Here is a 15,091-nt window from a genome sequence, read left to right as displayed (position 1 = left end):
GTATCGTATCCGTTTTTTTGACCATCGTGGAAATATACACGCGAATTACGTGCCATGAGTCTGCCGCTTTGCTGTTTTGGACCAATTATCGATAGTGACAGTTGACAGCTGTTCAATCTTTCGACATGGTTTTGGCGCAAATATTTAAAAAAAAATAATTTTTTTTATGGAGATTGTAGGCATATAGTACAACTGAAATGATCTCATCAAGTCACTGCGACACATATCCAGGAAAGTCATTAACGAATGGCACACGCTCGCCTCGTCAAAAGGTCGACACGTGTTTCTATACACTTATCTTGGAAACAAAGGAAGAACTCACTGAACCCATAAAAACCACGAACTACGTCCAGGCGTATGAGCCCATAAAACCACGCTCGCGAGTACCAAGAACAAAAGATGTGCACACGACACACTTCAACCCAAAACGTTTATAAAGCAACGCAGCAACCTCCACCTGTAGAGTGAGCCACTAGAGTTCAACTAGATCACATCTCCGAAGAAACCTCTTCGTACATACAATAACCATTGTACCAATTGAACGCAAATAAACGATCCTCTTTCAAACTACACAACACGTGTTTCGTTAGACCGGGATACGGTCAACATACCTTCCCTGTCTTACACTGATGACCGCCGACTACTAAATTGGCGATCTTACAAGATATTTAAAAAAAATTTGTCCATCATCCACAAGCTCCTTATACAGTGTCCAAAACTCTCCTTCGGTTTTTCTATTATTTAGCATGGGATGCACATCAAAACGCCTCCGTGCTTTTTTATTGCCTTCTTGAGCTTCTTCTTTCAACAACAGCGCGATTATACATAATTTTTCGTTCGATAAACGTCGACACATTTTTGCTGACTTGTATTCTGACGCGTAGCTACGAATGCACGTGTATGCATTCATATTGTAAGTACTCGACAAAACGACGTAAGCAATATTGCGCCGTATCGTCATGGCCTGTAATGTATAAGTAAGCCGATTTTGCCTTGCACTCGGCCAAAGTGTATAAACGTGACGTGACCGTGACGTGTAGGTAGATATGAATAGAAATGTAATAAAATGACATATTTGAAACGGAGTCGTGCAGTGCTGAAGCCGTGCAGTGCTGAAGCCGTGCAGTGCTGTTAAGTATGAACAGACCTTAACTTGTTGTGATACATTTTAAAAGCGATCCGAACCGAAATAAGTATATATGTTGAATATGTTTTTGCGAGTGGCAGCAGTGACAGTGGCAGCAGAGTGACAGTTGTGAGCAGTGATCAGTATTCAGTATTCCGTGGGTTGCGCGTCATCAGCTGTCAGTGAAGGTTTCGCGCCGGCTCCGGCTCTGGCTGTGGCTCTTGCTCCATCCCCATCCCTTGATCAGCTCGTCTCTCGCACACTCCTCGCAATGGTCAGTCCACTCCACCAATTCACGCAGACTCCACGCAATTGCGTCATCGGATCCTCCTCACTTATCTACGACCGGAGCTTATCAGCCACGATACACCATTATCACCATCACAACCATTTCTCCTCACACATTCAAATCAATTTAATAGAATAATTTAAACACACCCATCACCACTTATGTCACATTTCACCAGACATTCTCATTTCTATTCACTCTACTTCATATGCCCCAAATTATTAATTCACTCATAGTAACTTTCCCTACAGATTTGATTAATATAACATGCATTCAATTTTATATATACAGTCGTGGTTTCGGAAACCGGAACACCATAGATAAATGTGATAAATAAAATAAACACCCATTAAAATAAACACCCAATAAACAAGTCATTAATATGGTAGAGTATATCATAGTGCTTTATTTTAACGACAATTGTTAAGAAAAGAAACAACAACAAAAAATGTAGGGAGAATTTTAGTCGGAGCCGGTTTTTATGACCAAACGCAGTCTCCACAGTTGAATGAAATTTTGAATGAAAAAACACAGTTGAGCGCAAACTTTTCATTTTATTAGTCACGTGGTATTATTTACACATTATAAAAACTTAATTAATATTTTGTTGCGGCTCCTTTTAATTTTATGACAGCTTTTATACGGTTAGGCATAGAATCTATTAAGTTTCTTAAAATGTCGATGGGGATGTCTTCATACCATACTTTTTCAATGGTCTCTTTTAATGATCGATGGCTAGACATATTTGTTTTACTAATCCTATATTTAATAGCCATCCATAAATTTTCAATTGGGTTTAAATCGGGACTATTCCCAGCCATGTTAATGTCTTTACACCCAATTCCTGCAAATAAACCCGAACCTAAACAAAAATATTTCAATTTTTTGATCGAAATATTATTAATTACATTCAATATCATTAAATAAAATTAATACTCACTAATTTAGCTCGATGACAAGGGGCAGAGTCATCTTGGAATATGACATCATCAGAATTTGAAAGATGGTTTTCCATTGATGGGATAAAACTTTCTTCTAGAATTTTTTTATATGCTATTCCGTTAATGGAACCTTGCACAAACTGTATTCGACCAATTCCATAATAACAAAAACATCCCCAAACCATGTGGCTTGGGGGATGCTTCACTGTCTCAGGGTACATTTTTGGTCGAATCTTTATCCAACTTTTCTTCGAATATACGGAAAACCATCGGAGCTGAAGAGGTTAAATTTCGACTCATCAGAAAATATGACTTGTCGCCAATCCGATGTCGTCCAATTTTCGTGATATTTCGACCACTCTAATCGGTTTTTCATCATTTTCTTCGTAAGTAATGGTTTTTTCGCAGGTTTCCGAGCGTGCAGTCCAGCTTCTCTGAGTCGTTTTCTTAAGGTTACATCACTAATTTCAATTGAAAATTGATCCGAAATCTCTTTACTTATCTCTACAGCAGTTTTGAACCGTGTCCGTAAAGATAATAGAGTTATCAGGCGATCTTGTCTCTCGGATGTGCATCTTTTCGGTCCTGTCCCCTTCTTACGAGCAAAAGTTCCAGAATCCTTTTTCTTTTTCATTATTCTTGACACATTAGATACAGAACGTCCCATTTGTTGAGAAATTGATCGCAATGAATGTCCAGAGTCTGCCAAAGCCGCGATTTTTATATTCTCCTCCAATGATAGTTGAATGTATTGTTGCATGGTATTTTTATTTTCAATGATTTCGATCCATACACCTCGAAAACTCACACTAAACTGAACTCAAATCGTAGAAAACAATCATATTTAAAAGACCCGATCGTTAAAAACCACACACCTAAAGGGACAATATTTTTACTGCCCAAAAATCGTTAAATCACAAGTGTTCCGGTTTCCGAAACCGCGACGGTAGATATAATTTTATTCGTATTTATTATTATATTTTAATCATTAATTATGTACAATTCCAGATTCGTTTCATATTAATCCAAAACCGCGCGGGCAAAACACGCTTAGCCAAATGGTATATGAATTTCGACGATGATGAAAAGCAAAAGCTCATCGAAGAAGTGCATGCCGTCGTTACGGTGAGGGACGCCAAGCACACGAATTTCGTCGAAGTAAGTCGCATACATACGTTTCAATATAAATACATATATGCTACTTAAAAATAACACCGATTTCATTTTCAGTTTCGTAATTTCAAAATCGTATACAGACGCTACGCCGGCTTATACTTTTGCATATGCGTCGACGTAAACGACAACAATCTGTGCTACTTGGAAGCCATCCACAACTTTGTCGAAGTGCTGAACGAATACTTCCACAATGTGTGCGAGTTGGATCTCGTGTTCAATTTCTACAAAGTCTACACTGTCGTCGACGAGATGTTCTTGGCCGGGGAGATACGCGAAACGTCTCAAACCAAAGTTTTAAAACAGTTGTTAATGTTGAATTCGTTAGAGTGAATGGCTCTCTCTGTCTCTAGCTCTATATACATATATGCATTTCTCTTTACAAATTGTTACACCTAATTTTTAGCAAATATGAAGAGTATTTTATAAAATTATTATACGTACATATGTACGCTATCGATACTATTCACTCAATGTATAATTTGTAAATATCGTGTAGTCGTTTAAATGTAACAAAACATTACCTTGAAGTACTCATATTGTATTCAATGTGTGATTTTAAATCGAATATTTGTAATGTACAAACATTGCTACATTGTTTTTAGTTCAATAATTTGAAATCTCACATTTAAATTAATGAAGTATAGAAAAATATATATATATTTTTGTTTATTATAAGATTTTGGTCTCAATTCGAATGACTTGAAATTATCTGAAAGCTCTGCATTGTGTTGAGTATTTAAAAAAAAAAACCAATTGATTAAGCGTTGAGCAAAACCATGCATACTTGTATATTTTCAGTGAACTTATAAATCAAAGTTTTCATCATATATTTGTATGTATATTTAAAATTTCCCCAAAAGAATTCTGTGACATTTTTGGCTAACTAACTTAAGACAATATACATATGTACTTTCATTTATTATTGTAATGATTTCCAAAAAACAAAGTCGTATTAATATTAGCTATGATTTATCGAGTGTAAAAGAATTATGTGGAGTGTGAAATGAATGGTCTTTTGAATGCGATCATTCCATTTGTTTTCAATTGCTGTTATCGTTTACTGAATGATAGATATAAACTTTTAGAAACTAAGTGATTGTCATCAATGTTGAACGCTCAAACAGTTCATTATAATAGTCGATACAAAAAAACCTGAACTTTAAACTAGTTTTCATCACACTTGTTGATTTGACTTGTGTATAAGATTTAATTTTACTTATTTTAGTTGTTTAAGTCAAAATTGGTCATAGTGGCAAAGTCTGAATTAAATTATTGTATTTTAAAATCAGCCCCGTATACTTTTGTACAGGTTTCAAAAGCTATCATTATTTATTTAAAAAAAAAGCTCGCATGTCTCTTGATTTAAATGAAATAGCATTGCCATAAATGACATGCTTAAGGCAATCGAATAGCTATTATTAATTTGTCAGCATAATTCATATAAAGTATAAATATATATAATAAATAAAATAATATATTATAAACGTATGATAGATTGAAATATGTAACCAATAATTTTACGTTGAAATATAATGGATTGTAATCGCAAATGATTTTTATTATCATAAATAAACACACTATATGTCACGTCTACTACATACATACAAATATTTTGTAATATTTCATTAATTCTCCCGAAGACTTATTTCTTGAACGACGCCAACATCAAATTGAACATAGTCCATGTACGTTGACTTGCCTGAAACATATCAATCATTTCATTGCTGCATTCATTATATAAACATATTCATGACAAAATGTTCATAGTAACCTCAGAGAAGAGCATAAGACTGATCGGTTTGAACATGGTGTAGAGCTGCAACGGACGCTGCGCTCTAATCAAGACGATCAGCAACGTATTGGTGACACTACGGCTCGGATTCGATTCCCAGCCACAATTGTAAACGGCATCACATATCGACACACTCTGCATCAAAAATTACATTACTTTCTCACCTGCGTTGTTTTATGCATTGTTTTTACTTACCTTTTCGATCATCATATCGCCGAAGAAGCTCGGAATGAAAAGGTGGACTCCCGTCGATATGAGGAATACCGTAAACTCATAGGGAATCTCTCCGTTCTTTATACACTAAACGTTCAAAAGTATAATATTCAATCAGTCTGAACTGATATTTTATTGCTCTGTGAAGAGGTTTGTACTTGCCGATAGGATTTGAAACGCAGAAGAGGTTGTCATGATTGGTGTGATGAAAAATATCGTCTCGTATGCTGACGTCGACATGCTGTTGACATCACCAGCAAAGCTACGCAAATTTTTGTTACGTTTTATATGTATATAAAATGTGGGGCAGAAACAATTAGACAATAAGTATCTTGAAGTAAATATTCTCTAGGTATACAAAACTAAAAGAAGTCACTTTTTGAAGAAAATCTCACTCAGGTAAGAGCTCATCACGTCTGAATAGAGATTCTGAAATGGTTTGATTTCAGTGAATATGAAGGATAATTCTATATCTAAATCTAAAGAAGACAAAATTGATGATAGTAGATAGAATGCAAACAGACACCGGGAATCTAACCTTGGATGGAGAGGTGATAGAAAGAGTAAAAAGATTCAAATATCTGGGTACCTGGCTGAATGAAGAGATGGACCCAGATGAAGATCTAAGAGTCCGCATCGAGATGGCTAGAACAGCATTTGTAAAAATGAAGGCGGCGCTTACAAACAAGCATCTCAATCTTCATACGCGGTTGAGATTCGCGAAGGGCTACGTCTGGACAATATTACTACACAGATGTGAGACGTGGACTCTGAAGACCAAGATGATCAGCCGCATCGAAGCTTTTGAGATGTGGGTCTATAGGCGTATGCTGAAGATTCCGTGGACCAAAAAGATATCAAACGAAGCTGTCCTCGGCATGATGGGGAGAGGCAGGGAACTTGTTTCTGTCATCAAGCGGAGAAAGATGGAGTACCTCGGACACATGATACGGGGTCCAAAATACGAATTTCTCCGTTTGATAACCATGGGGAAAATAGAAGGAAAAAAATGGATTGGCAGGAAAAAGTTATCTTGGCTTCGAAACATGCGCATGTGGACCGATATGAGCGCCGAAGAGCTGTTCCGAGCCGCTGAAGACCGATGCGGATATCTTCAAATAATCGACGAGGTGGTCGCCAACGTCCTGATGCGGACAAGGCATTAACAAGAAGAAGAAGAGGGATAATTGGTTGGATACACAATGCAAAAAATTCCATGTAAGCTGTGCAAAAAGTGATCCCGCAATATGTCTTGTTCCAGAGACGTTACCGGGCCTCCAAGCTCGTTTTATTTATCATATGCGATTTCTTACGACGGGGTTATTTGAATTGACCTTGTGCTATCTAGGAATTCAACGAATTATGCTATGGAAGGTGATAAACAATGTTTGACAAAGTACTGAGCTCAGCCGAGTAACATTATCTTAAAAAAATGACTAGCATTATGTTATACTATGTAGTCGAGTTTAATTCAGCTAGTAAATACTATCTTTTCAATTAGAGTGTTCATTTTCAAAATACTAATTGTTCCCGGCCCCACCCATTGTCTTCTGTGGATGCTTTCTTACTGTACCTGTAGATCTTTTGCAACTTTTGGACAATCCAGCAAAGTTCTCGTTGTATTTTAGCCGGGTCGTTCTTTTTCTCATCATCGAACAGCGCCGCCAAGTGTATTTTGACTATGTCAAGCTGAGCGCACACGTGCATCAGGAATATAGGTACTATGGGATCGAAACCCGTATACAAGGTCATGACGAATATGTCAAGGAACATCTCATAGATAAAGACCATCTCGAAGAAGGGAGACACAAACTTTAAATCATCCCAAATGGGCAGAATACAATCGAACAACATCTGCTTTTGAAAGTCTCCAATCACCAATGAGTAGAACATCAAAATGAAGGCGGCCCACCAGAATACTGTTCCACTGCCTACGACCAGGACACACCACAAATCCGAGAGCCAGATGCCCCACATGGCGTATGTCTTCACCACTAGCAAATCGCTCTCGTTCAGCGTCTTATTAGCATCCTCGTAGTCTTCGTCGAGTCGTAGCAGGAGCGAGCCGAGGATCTGCCTATGCCGGACTAGGCTAGATATTTTTATTAGCATCATAATGATCAGAAACAGGATGGTCATTTGTCTGGTGGCGTCCGAGAAATCCGCCTTGAGGATGTCCAGGTACATGGTGTTGCCGACTATCGCCACGCCTGAGATTTGAATGATTTGATTGGTGATCCAGAGGAAGATCAACCCCACGTTCAGACGCTTCGGGATCATCCCGTTCGCCAGTAAGCCGTAGTAAACTCGCAGGTACATTTGTTTGAACTGGGTTATCTTTAAGTTTTCTATGTATTTGACCCGTCTTGCGGGTATCAACATGTAAACTATACGGGCAAACATTGTGATGGCTTCAGCAGTTTCAAGTGAAATGAAGTATGAGAACTTTCATTCAGCAATAAAAAATTCCAATGCAGTGGTGTAGACAAGTAATACAGACAGTATTTTAATAAATTTACTTATATATAAACGATATTGTTAAGGTAATTAAGAATTGTAAAATACATTTGTTTGCGGATGATACATTGATATATATATAATTGGAAAGAATGTTGATGTAATGTCTGAGATTTTAAATATAGAATTAAATTATGTGAATGACTGGTTGTGTGAAAATAAATTAAAGCTGAATGTGAATAAAAAAAAATGATGTGGTTGAATGGTAAAAATAAAAATATATTGAATGAAATTAGAATTGATGATAATTTAATTGAAAAAGTTGAAAATATAAAATATTTAGGAATATACATAGACTCGGGACTAAATTTTAAGATGCATGCTGACTATATAATAAAATTTTAGTGTTTAATTCAATTGTCTTGCCACATGTGGTTTATTGTGCCACTGTGCTTAATTTGTTTAGTGGCCAAGATTTAGAAAAAATGCAAAAAATACAGAATAAAGCCATGAGAGGTATTTTTAATGTGAGTAGATTTAAGAGTGTTAGAAGTACGTTAAATGAATTAGGATGGATGAGTATTAGAATTAGTCTAAATATTAGTACATTGTCTTTTGTTTATAAGTTAGATCATAAGTTATTACCTAAGTATTTTGATGATTATATAATAAGGAATAGAGATAAACATAGTTTTTATACTAGAAATAAGGACAAACTAGTTGTACTTTGATGATTATATATGTATAATAAGGAATAGAGATAAACATAGTTTTTATACTAGAAATAAACACAGATTACCTAAACAAAATCTGCTTTAGGTCATCGACTTTAAAGATTCTTTAATTAATATTATGTATTAGATGTATTATGAGCAGTTATAATAATTGTAAATAGGTTTTTGAGCTCTTTTTCCTATTATGCTGTAGATTAACATTAGAATAATATAATACTATGATTACTAGCCAAATTAAATTAAATTGTAAAATAGAAAATGATCAGTAGATCAGTAGCTATTAAAATAGATATAAGATGTATTGTGAACATAATTTCGTAATAATAAAAAGCATTCAAAAATCAAAAAAAAATACTAGAAATAAGGACATACTAGTTGTAAGTAGAGTAAGAAAAAATAAGACAGCTGGGGGTGTTTTTCACAGGGGTGTGCTCATGTATAATGCCCTCCCTGAGTGCATCAGGTCTGCTAAGACCATGAATGCATTCTTGCGAGGTGCGAAGAGACACATATAAGTTAATTATAAATTTTAGAGTTAAGTAATTAAGATGTATTTTTTAAATTAGCTTGATAGCTAAGATAATATATAAATAAATTAATAAATAAATATATAGTTTGACAGTATATTTTGGGGGGAGTCGAATAGCCATGTTGGATCCAGATTAAATGAAGTGGTAAGGAGTTTTAGGAACAAAAGTATAATTGAAAATAAACTATTGAATAAACTGAAATTTCGCGACTACAGTTAAAAACAATATTTTATATTCAAAATATTTGTATCTTTGAATTAAATTTAAATATCGCTTTCACAAAACGTCTCTGTTACTATAATATAATTTTGTCACATTTTTATTTCCTAATAATCCACCTTTACAATTCTCTCACCTTGGATTTGTCAAGTTATACTCTAAAATTTTAGTATATTAACATGTCAAAGTGTTTCCATCGCCTCAAATTATTGCATCATATTCACCTGTGTGAAAATTTGATGAATATTTAATATATTACACCCATTAATCGAAAAGAACAAAGAATTTTAGATCACCTACAGAGGACATAAGTACTTATTGCATGTGAACAATAGACTTTCATTTATAAATAAAAATGATAAAGTACTCTTTGTCGAGTCGACGTTATCAATGTTTACGTATAAACTTTTAATTATTGGTAATTTGAAAAGATTATCGAACACTATTTTCATTCAATCAATCAACATACATATAATGAAATACCAGATGGTGTTACTTTTGATATTTAGTGGTACACAATTGCTAACGATAAAGTTAATCTTGTATTAAAAATCTATTTTTTTTAATGTACATTCAATTCAATGTTGATGTTTTCAATCAAAAACAAGAAAATAAATAAAAGATGTATTTTTTATGAATAAGCATGAGAATTTTTATTTATTTTTTCACTTGTACATATTATACATATTTACATAGTACATCCATACATAAATATTTGTAGATATATAATTGGACTGCATTCATAAGTTCAAAAAATTGATTTCTTTATCATATTAGCATACTCAAAATGGATTCTGTGATCAAATAAAAGTCAAAAAATATTTGAATACATATAAAAAGTCAAATAAATAACTTCCTATATGCTTGTTGCTAATATCAGAAAATTATGAGTTATATCATCAAGTAATAATAATGTAATATATAATTTAAATTAAAAAGCCAGAATGTCCTTGGTTAATAACTTGGTTAATGCTTAAATTGATGTTTGACCTTCAAATGAGATTTGATAAAACCCCCAACAAACACAATCAAGTCTTCAGGGCTTCGCTCTGGTCTGATTTGTAGTGTTGAAGTCCAGTGGTGAGGTTGATATGTCAAATCTAAATGTAGCTAGTTATATCTTAAAAGCTAACTATTGAAAATTTAGAACAGATTGATTGGTTTAGAATTATATGAAAAACAAAAATACTTTCTGCTAAATTATTACAAATGAGCCGCTATAATTGAAAGTGGCATAAGGCCACTTTTCTTCATTTCAAGAAATTCTGGACATATCGAATTGAAAGAAGTGATAACAATTTGTGAATTAAGTCATACAGAAATTGTGTTTTTAGGACTGAAAATTGAACTTCCGCCACATTCAAATGTAATGGCTCATATATACAAATTAGAAGCAAAAGTATTTATATTTTATATTATTGTATACTACTAAAGGATACTACTAAAGAATAATAATACTACACTTGCAAAATGTACAACTATTGATTATTTGAATCATTGATAGCAATATACATCTTCTATTTAGCTTGTGAATTGTGTTAGTACGTGTGGCCAACAACTGTAATATTACCCTTGTTGTATCCTCAATGTTGAGACTTGTAATTATGCTCAACAAAATGCTTCCACTACTCATGATCCTCTACTTCTTGCAAAGTCATTTAATTTGTTAAATCCTCCATTTATTCACTTCAAAGTGCCTTTTCTTCTACTTTCAAGCACATTGCCGATAGCCATAATTTTTCCAACAATCTATTGAAAAACTAAAGGTCCTAAAATCCTTTGAAGAACTAAATTATATTAACATAAGTAAAATTTAATAGCCAAATAATCAAAACAAAAATTAAGTATATGAAAATAAATATTTCATTCCATACGTACTCGTATTATTTTTAATAAATTATGATACTCTTAATCACCACTGGTTATATAAAAAAAATAAGAACTTTATCACCTATGTAGCGTTCGGCCTAGCGTTTTCCAGCTGTAATCTGTTGGCCTGTACACCAAACCGATTCTATTGTGTCGTGTGAAAAAATTTATCTTATCAATCGATTCATTCTCATGGATTTTAAATATTTTGCGCCCGGCACTACCAAAGTAATTATTGAAAAATTCGCACCGTGTGCAAAATGGATTATCTGATTCGATCATTCATCGTAACCGTGGACGATCGTCAACGAATCATTGTCGTCGTGCATTTATGCAGGACATATCAACGACATAGATTACGCATTCATGTGTTGGTTTTTCCCATTCACGGTTCATCGTCATGAAAATGTGGGCATACTACAATATATGGTCCACCGGAGAAGTTGATTATTTTCAGTGAATATCTGACATTGGCTGATATATATGAATAAAGTTTAAATTTATTACATTTTTAAATGTTGTTATTCTCATTTATAATCCACATCAAATTTACTAAGATGTTGTTTTAAAAGTATAATTAAGAAAAATATATTCTTTTGAAAAACAGTCTTGTTTTGCATCACTGTTGTTGTTTTCAGAATCTTTCATTATTATTCAGTACGGTTTTGACCAAGAAATTCATACGTAGACACAATATGTTGACATTGAAATAGAAAACCGAAAACAAACATATGTAGATAGACATTCAGGATGTGGTCAATTACATTGACAATAAATAAGTACTCGTATTGTAATATGTAATATTTGTATCACATAATATTGTACATAAATCAGTGGTGGTGAGTGATTGCAACATTTAAATTTAGTCTTTATTTTCAATACATAGTTGAACTTTCGTAATTAAAAACAATCTACGTATTGAAATGAAAAATAACCAGATTCAAGTTCAATATGTTGTCAATTCAAGCGATGTGATATTTACATACATACATATATACATTGTATGAGTTTTATCTTTCTCTGTCTTACAAAGTAAATATAAATTGTTCGTTTGAAATAAAAGCTTGCTTATATGTATAATCTAATCTTTTATTTAAAATAAAAAAAATATATATTCAAGGTACAGGTGAATTCAATGACAAATTGTATTTATAATGTATAGAATTGGATATATGAATCAATAATTCAAATTTACATTTTATTTATTTTTTTAATTTATACCAGGAAGGCCTAGCAGGTAATCCCAATGTTCCTTCCTGCCCAGAAACATTGTACATTTGATGGAAATATTATTAGTATTACTGTAATACTATTAAAGTACATAAATACAAATCAATTAATAACCACAGAGACATTTAATGTCAAATTTGTAAATTTGCAGCATTTTAAACAATTCAGTGAAATTTGAGATTGCTGAAATATATAAGATAAGAACCCAAACTTCGTCACACGATTAAATCGTTTCCGAACTAAGAAGAGGCTAGTAAAAAATCATCTACAGCCCAAGTGATCCACATTTTACATAGATATATGCCAGGAATCCTAACAGGTATATCCCAATGGGCCTTCCTAGACAATTAATTACATACGGCGAAATTCGAGATTGTTGAAAACTGTAGATTTTGTGAGAAAATGCGTAAGGTTGCCAAACTCTGATTGGAAACGATCGACCTGGAGTCACAAATCCAAGGTCTGGCTGGCAGAAACCAATGGGATTTGAACCCGTGACCACTCTGTTCAAAGCATCATATGCTAACCACCAGTCTATTATGCTGGTTAGTGCATAGTTTTGGATCAGGAGTAGGTTTACTCCAATATAATATATTCAAAGGGATAATATCACTCAATATTGTTTCTAAATTTATAAATTTGGTCAAATATGATAAAATTGACTGTATTTGAAGCAAATAAAATTTTGAAAGAAACATTCTACAATGCTTTAATCCCTAATGTTTTTTTATCATAGTAAAAAAAAGCAATTTTTATAAAGAACATTTAACAAAACATCCATATACATAAACATATCTGTAGATATAAATAATTGCTCTTTATTATGTGGTCCACCACTGGTTATCTGTCTAAAGATACTACCTCAGAGTATATCAATGTATATTTTAGCCATGTTGTCTCAGTCGACTTGTTGCATCCGACAAGTCAATAGCAGTGTCTTTAATACTTTTTTTTTATATAATTTAAACAGCACTCTAAACAGATCAATACCTACAAGTAGCCATCATACAAGAATTCGGGTAAGCTAACTGTTAAATCCATATTTAATATATAAACCTGCATATTTATATAAATTGATTTTACATGCTAATCATATGTTCGTTTATGTTAATTAATTTATTCGAATAATATTCCAAAACAACATCATATATAGGTACTTAATATTGAGTACCCGTTCACCGTTATTTAGACATTTCAGTAGGTTGTAAACAATGGACACAGTTGTTTCAGGATATTTTAAATGATGCTATCCCAAAACTTTTGGTTTTGGGTAGTATGTATGACACTACAGTCATGTATACGTTTTACTCTTGTCCCACTGTGCCGAATTCTATTCAGTCCTAAACCCCGACAGTTCATATTCCAAATAAGGTTTTGGTATCTGTTCGGTATGCATATGAGGCATCCGGTTTGAAGGTCGTCCAATGATGCTAAATGACGTCAGTTGTCTCTTCAATCATTCATCAGCACCTGAACAGCCGTTACTCATTAGCTGGAAAATAAAAATGCAATTTTCAGCTGCAATATCGCAAATATTCAGTTTCAACTACCTAGTTTTTCTATGAATATTCATATCTTTATTGTAATTTTGTGGTTCTTTGATGCGGTAAAAACATCGATAGTGGTTTGCCGCTTTGAAAACATTGTCTTCACCACATTGTCTCCATATCGCATTGATCATTGACAACAAGACATTTCACTGAACAGGAAAAATCTCATTTAATTTTTATTTTCTTAGAAATCGATCATTGATGCAATTTATTGGTCGATCTAACGAACAAGAACAATTTTTAATTGTGAAGCTTTTCATATAAATTTAATCTTCATAAATAATTTTTGTACAGAACTTTAAATAAATTTTAAAAACTTTGAATTAAAGTGTTTGAGACATTTTTTTTCATTCATTTCTAATTACCATCTTAATATAATTTGATGAAATAAAGACTCAGACATACAAAAGTACAATAATAGCTCAATAAATAACCGTGGTTTCTACCAAACAAATTTCCAAAGTCATATTTTGAGTTATAACTAGGGATTGCAATACCGAAAGTACTGATACCGGTAGTATCGGCATTTGACCGAAAATAAGTAATACCGCTATTAAAATAAGAAATACCGATAGTATCAATTTTTTCAAATTTTTTTGTCAAAAACGATATTTCCATGGCTAAAAACTACGTAAACGACATACAAAATTATATCTTTGTCTGTAAAATTCTTTTAATTTTTACTGTTTTCCGATACATATCGTTTAATACAATGTTCGGTAATATTTTCAGTATCGCGGCCCCCCTACAATGTGTCTCAAGTTTTTCAATTTTAATTTAAATAAGAAAATTTTGTACTATAGAGTGCTGATTTTATTTAATTACGTACATACATACATTGAAAATGTGATAAAACATATTATTTGGTACATTTTTCAGTACAATATATACATATGTATGTAGGTACATATTCAATGATGACACGACATGGACTAATTTTCAAATTAGAGTATGGATAAAAAATA

The 15,091-nt window shown here is 33.2% G+C and overlaps 2 protein-coding genes across 2 annotated transcripts; one reads left to right on the top strand and one right to left on the bottom strand.

The window, feature by feature from the left end:
• The first annotated feature begins 1,267 nt into the window (after positions 1 to 1,267).
• Positions 1,268 to 5,077, top strand: AP-2sigma (adaptor protein complex 2, sigma subunit). Its single transcript, XM_077443805.1, has 3 exons — positions 1,268 to 1,400; positions 3,365 to 3,514; positions 3,587 to 5,077. Exons 1-3 carry the CDS (start codon positions 1,398 to 1,400, stop codon positions 3,860 to 3,862), a joined length of 429 nt encoding a protein of 142 aa, XP_077299931.1. The 5' UTR covers positions 1,268 to 1,397; the 3' UTR covers positions 3,863 to 5,077.
• Positions 5,078 to 5,197: 120 nt separating this feature from the next.
• Positions 5,198 to 14,744, bottom strand: LOC143921321 (uncharacterized). The gene is made up of 7 exons (XM_077444569.1): positions 14,696 to 14,744; positions 13,885 to 14,006; positions 7,111 to 7,982; positions 5,700 to 5,799; positions 5,520 to 5,624; positions 5,287 to 5,459; positions 5,198 to 5,231 (listed from the first exon to the last, which is right to left on the bottom strand). Exons 1-7 carry the CDS (start codon positions 14,742 to 14,744, stop codon positions 5,198 to 5,200), a joined length of 1,455 nt encoding a protein of 484 aa, XP_077300695.1.
• Between the last annotated feature and the right edge of the window lie 347 nt (positions 14,745 to 15,091).

Source organism: Arctopsyche grandis, chromosome 13 (genome assembly GCF_051622035.1).
Source record: "Arctopsyche grandis isolate Sample6627 chromosome 13, ASM5162203v2, whole genome shotgun sequence".
Classification (NCBI taxonomy): domain Eukaryota; kingdom Metazoa; phylum Arthropoda; class Insecta; order Trichoptera; family Hydropsychidae; genus Arctopsyche; species Arctopsyche grandis.
The sequence above is the reverse complement of the archived record's forward strand: the minus strand, read 5'-3'. Positions and strand labels throughout refer to the sequence as shown.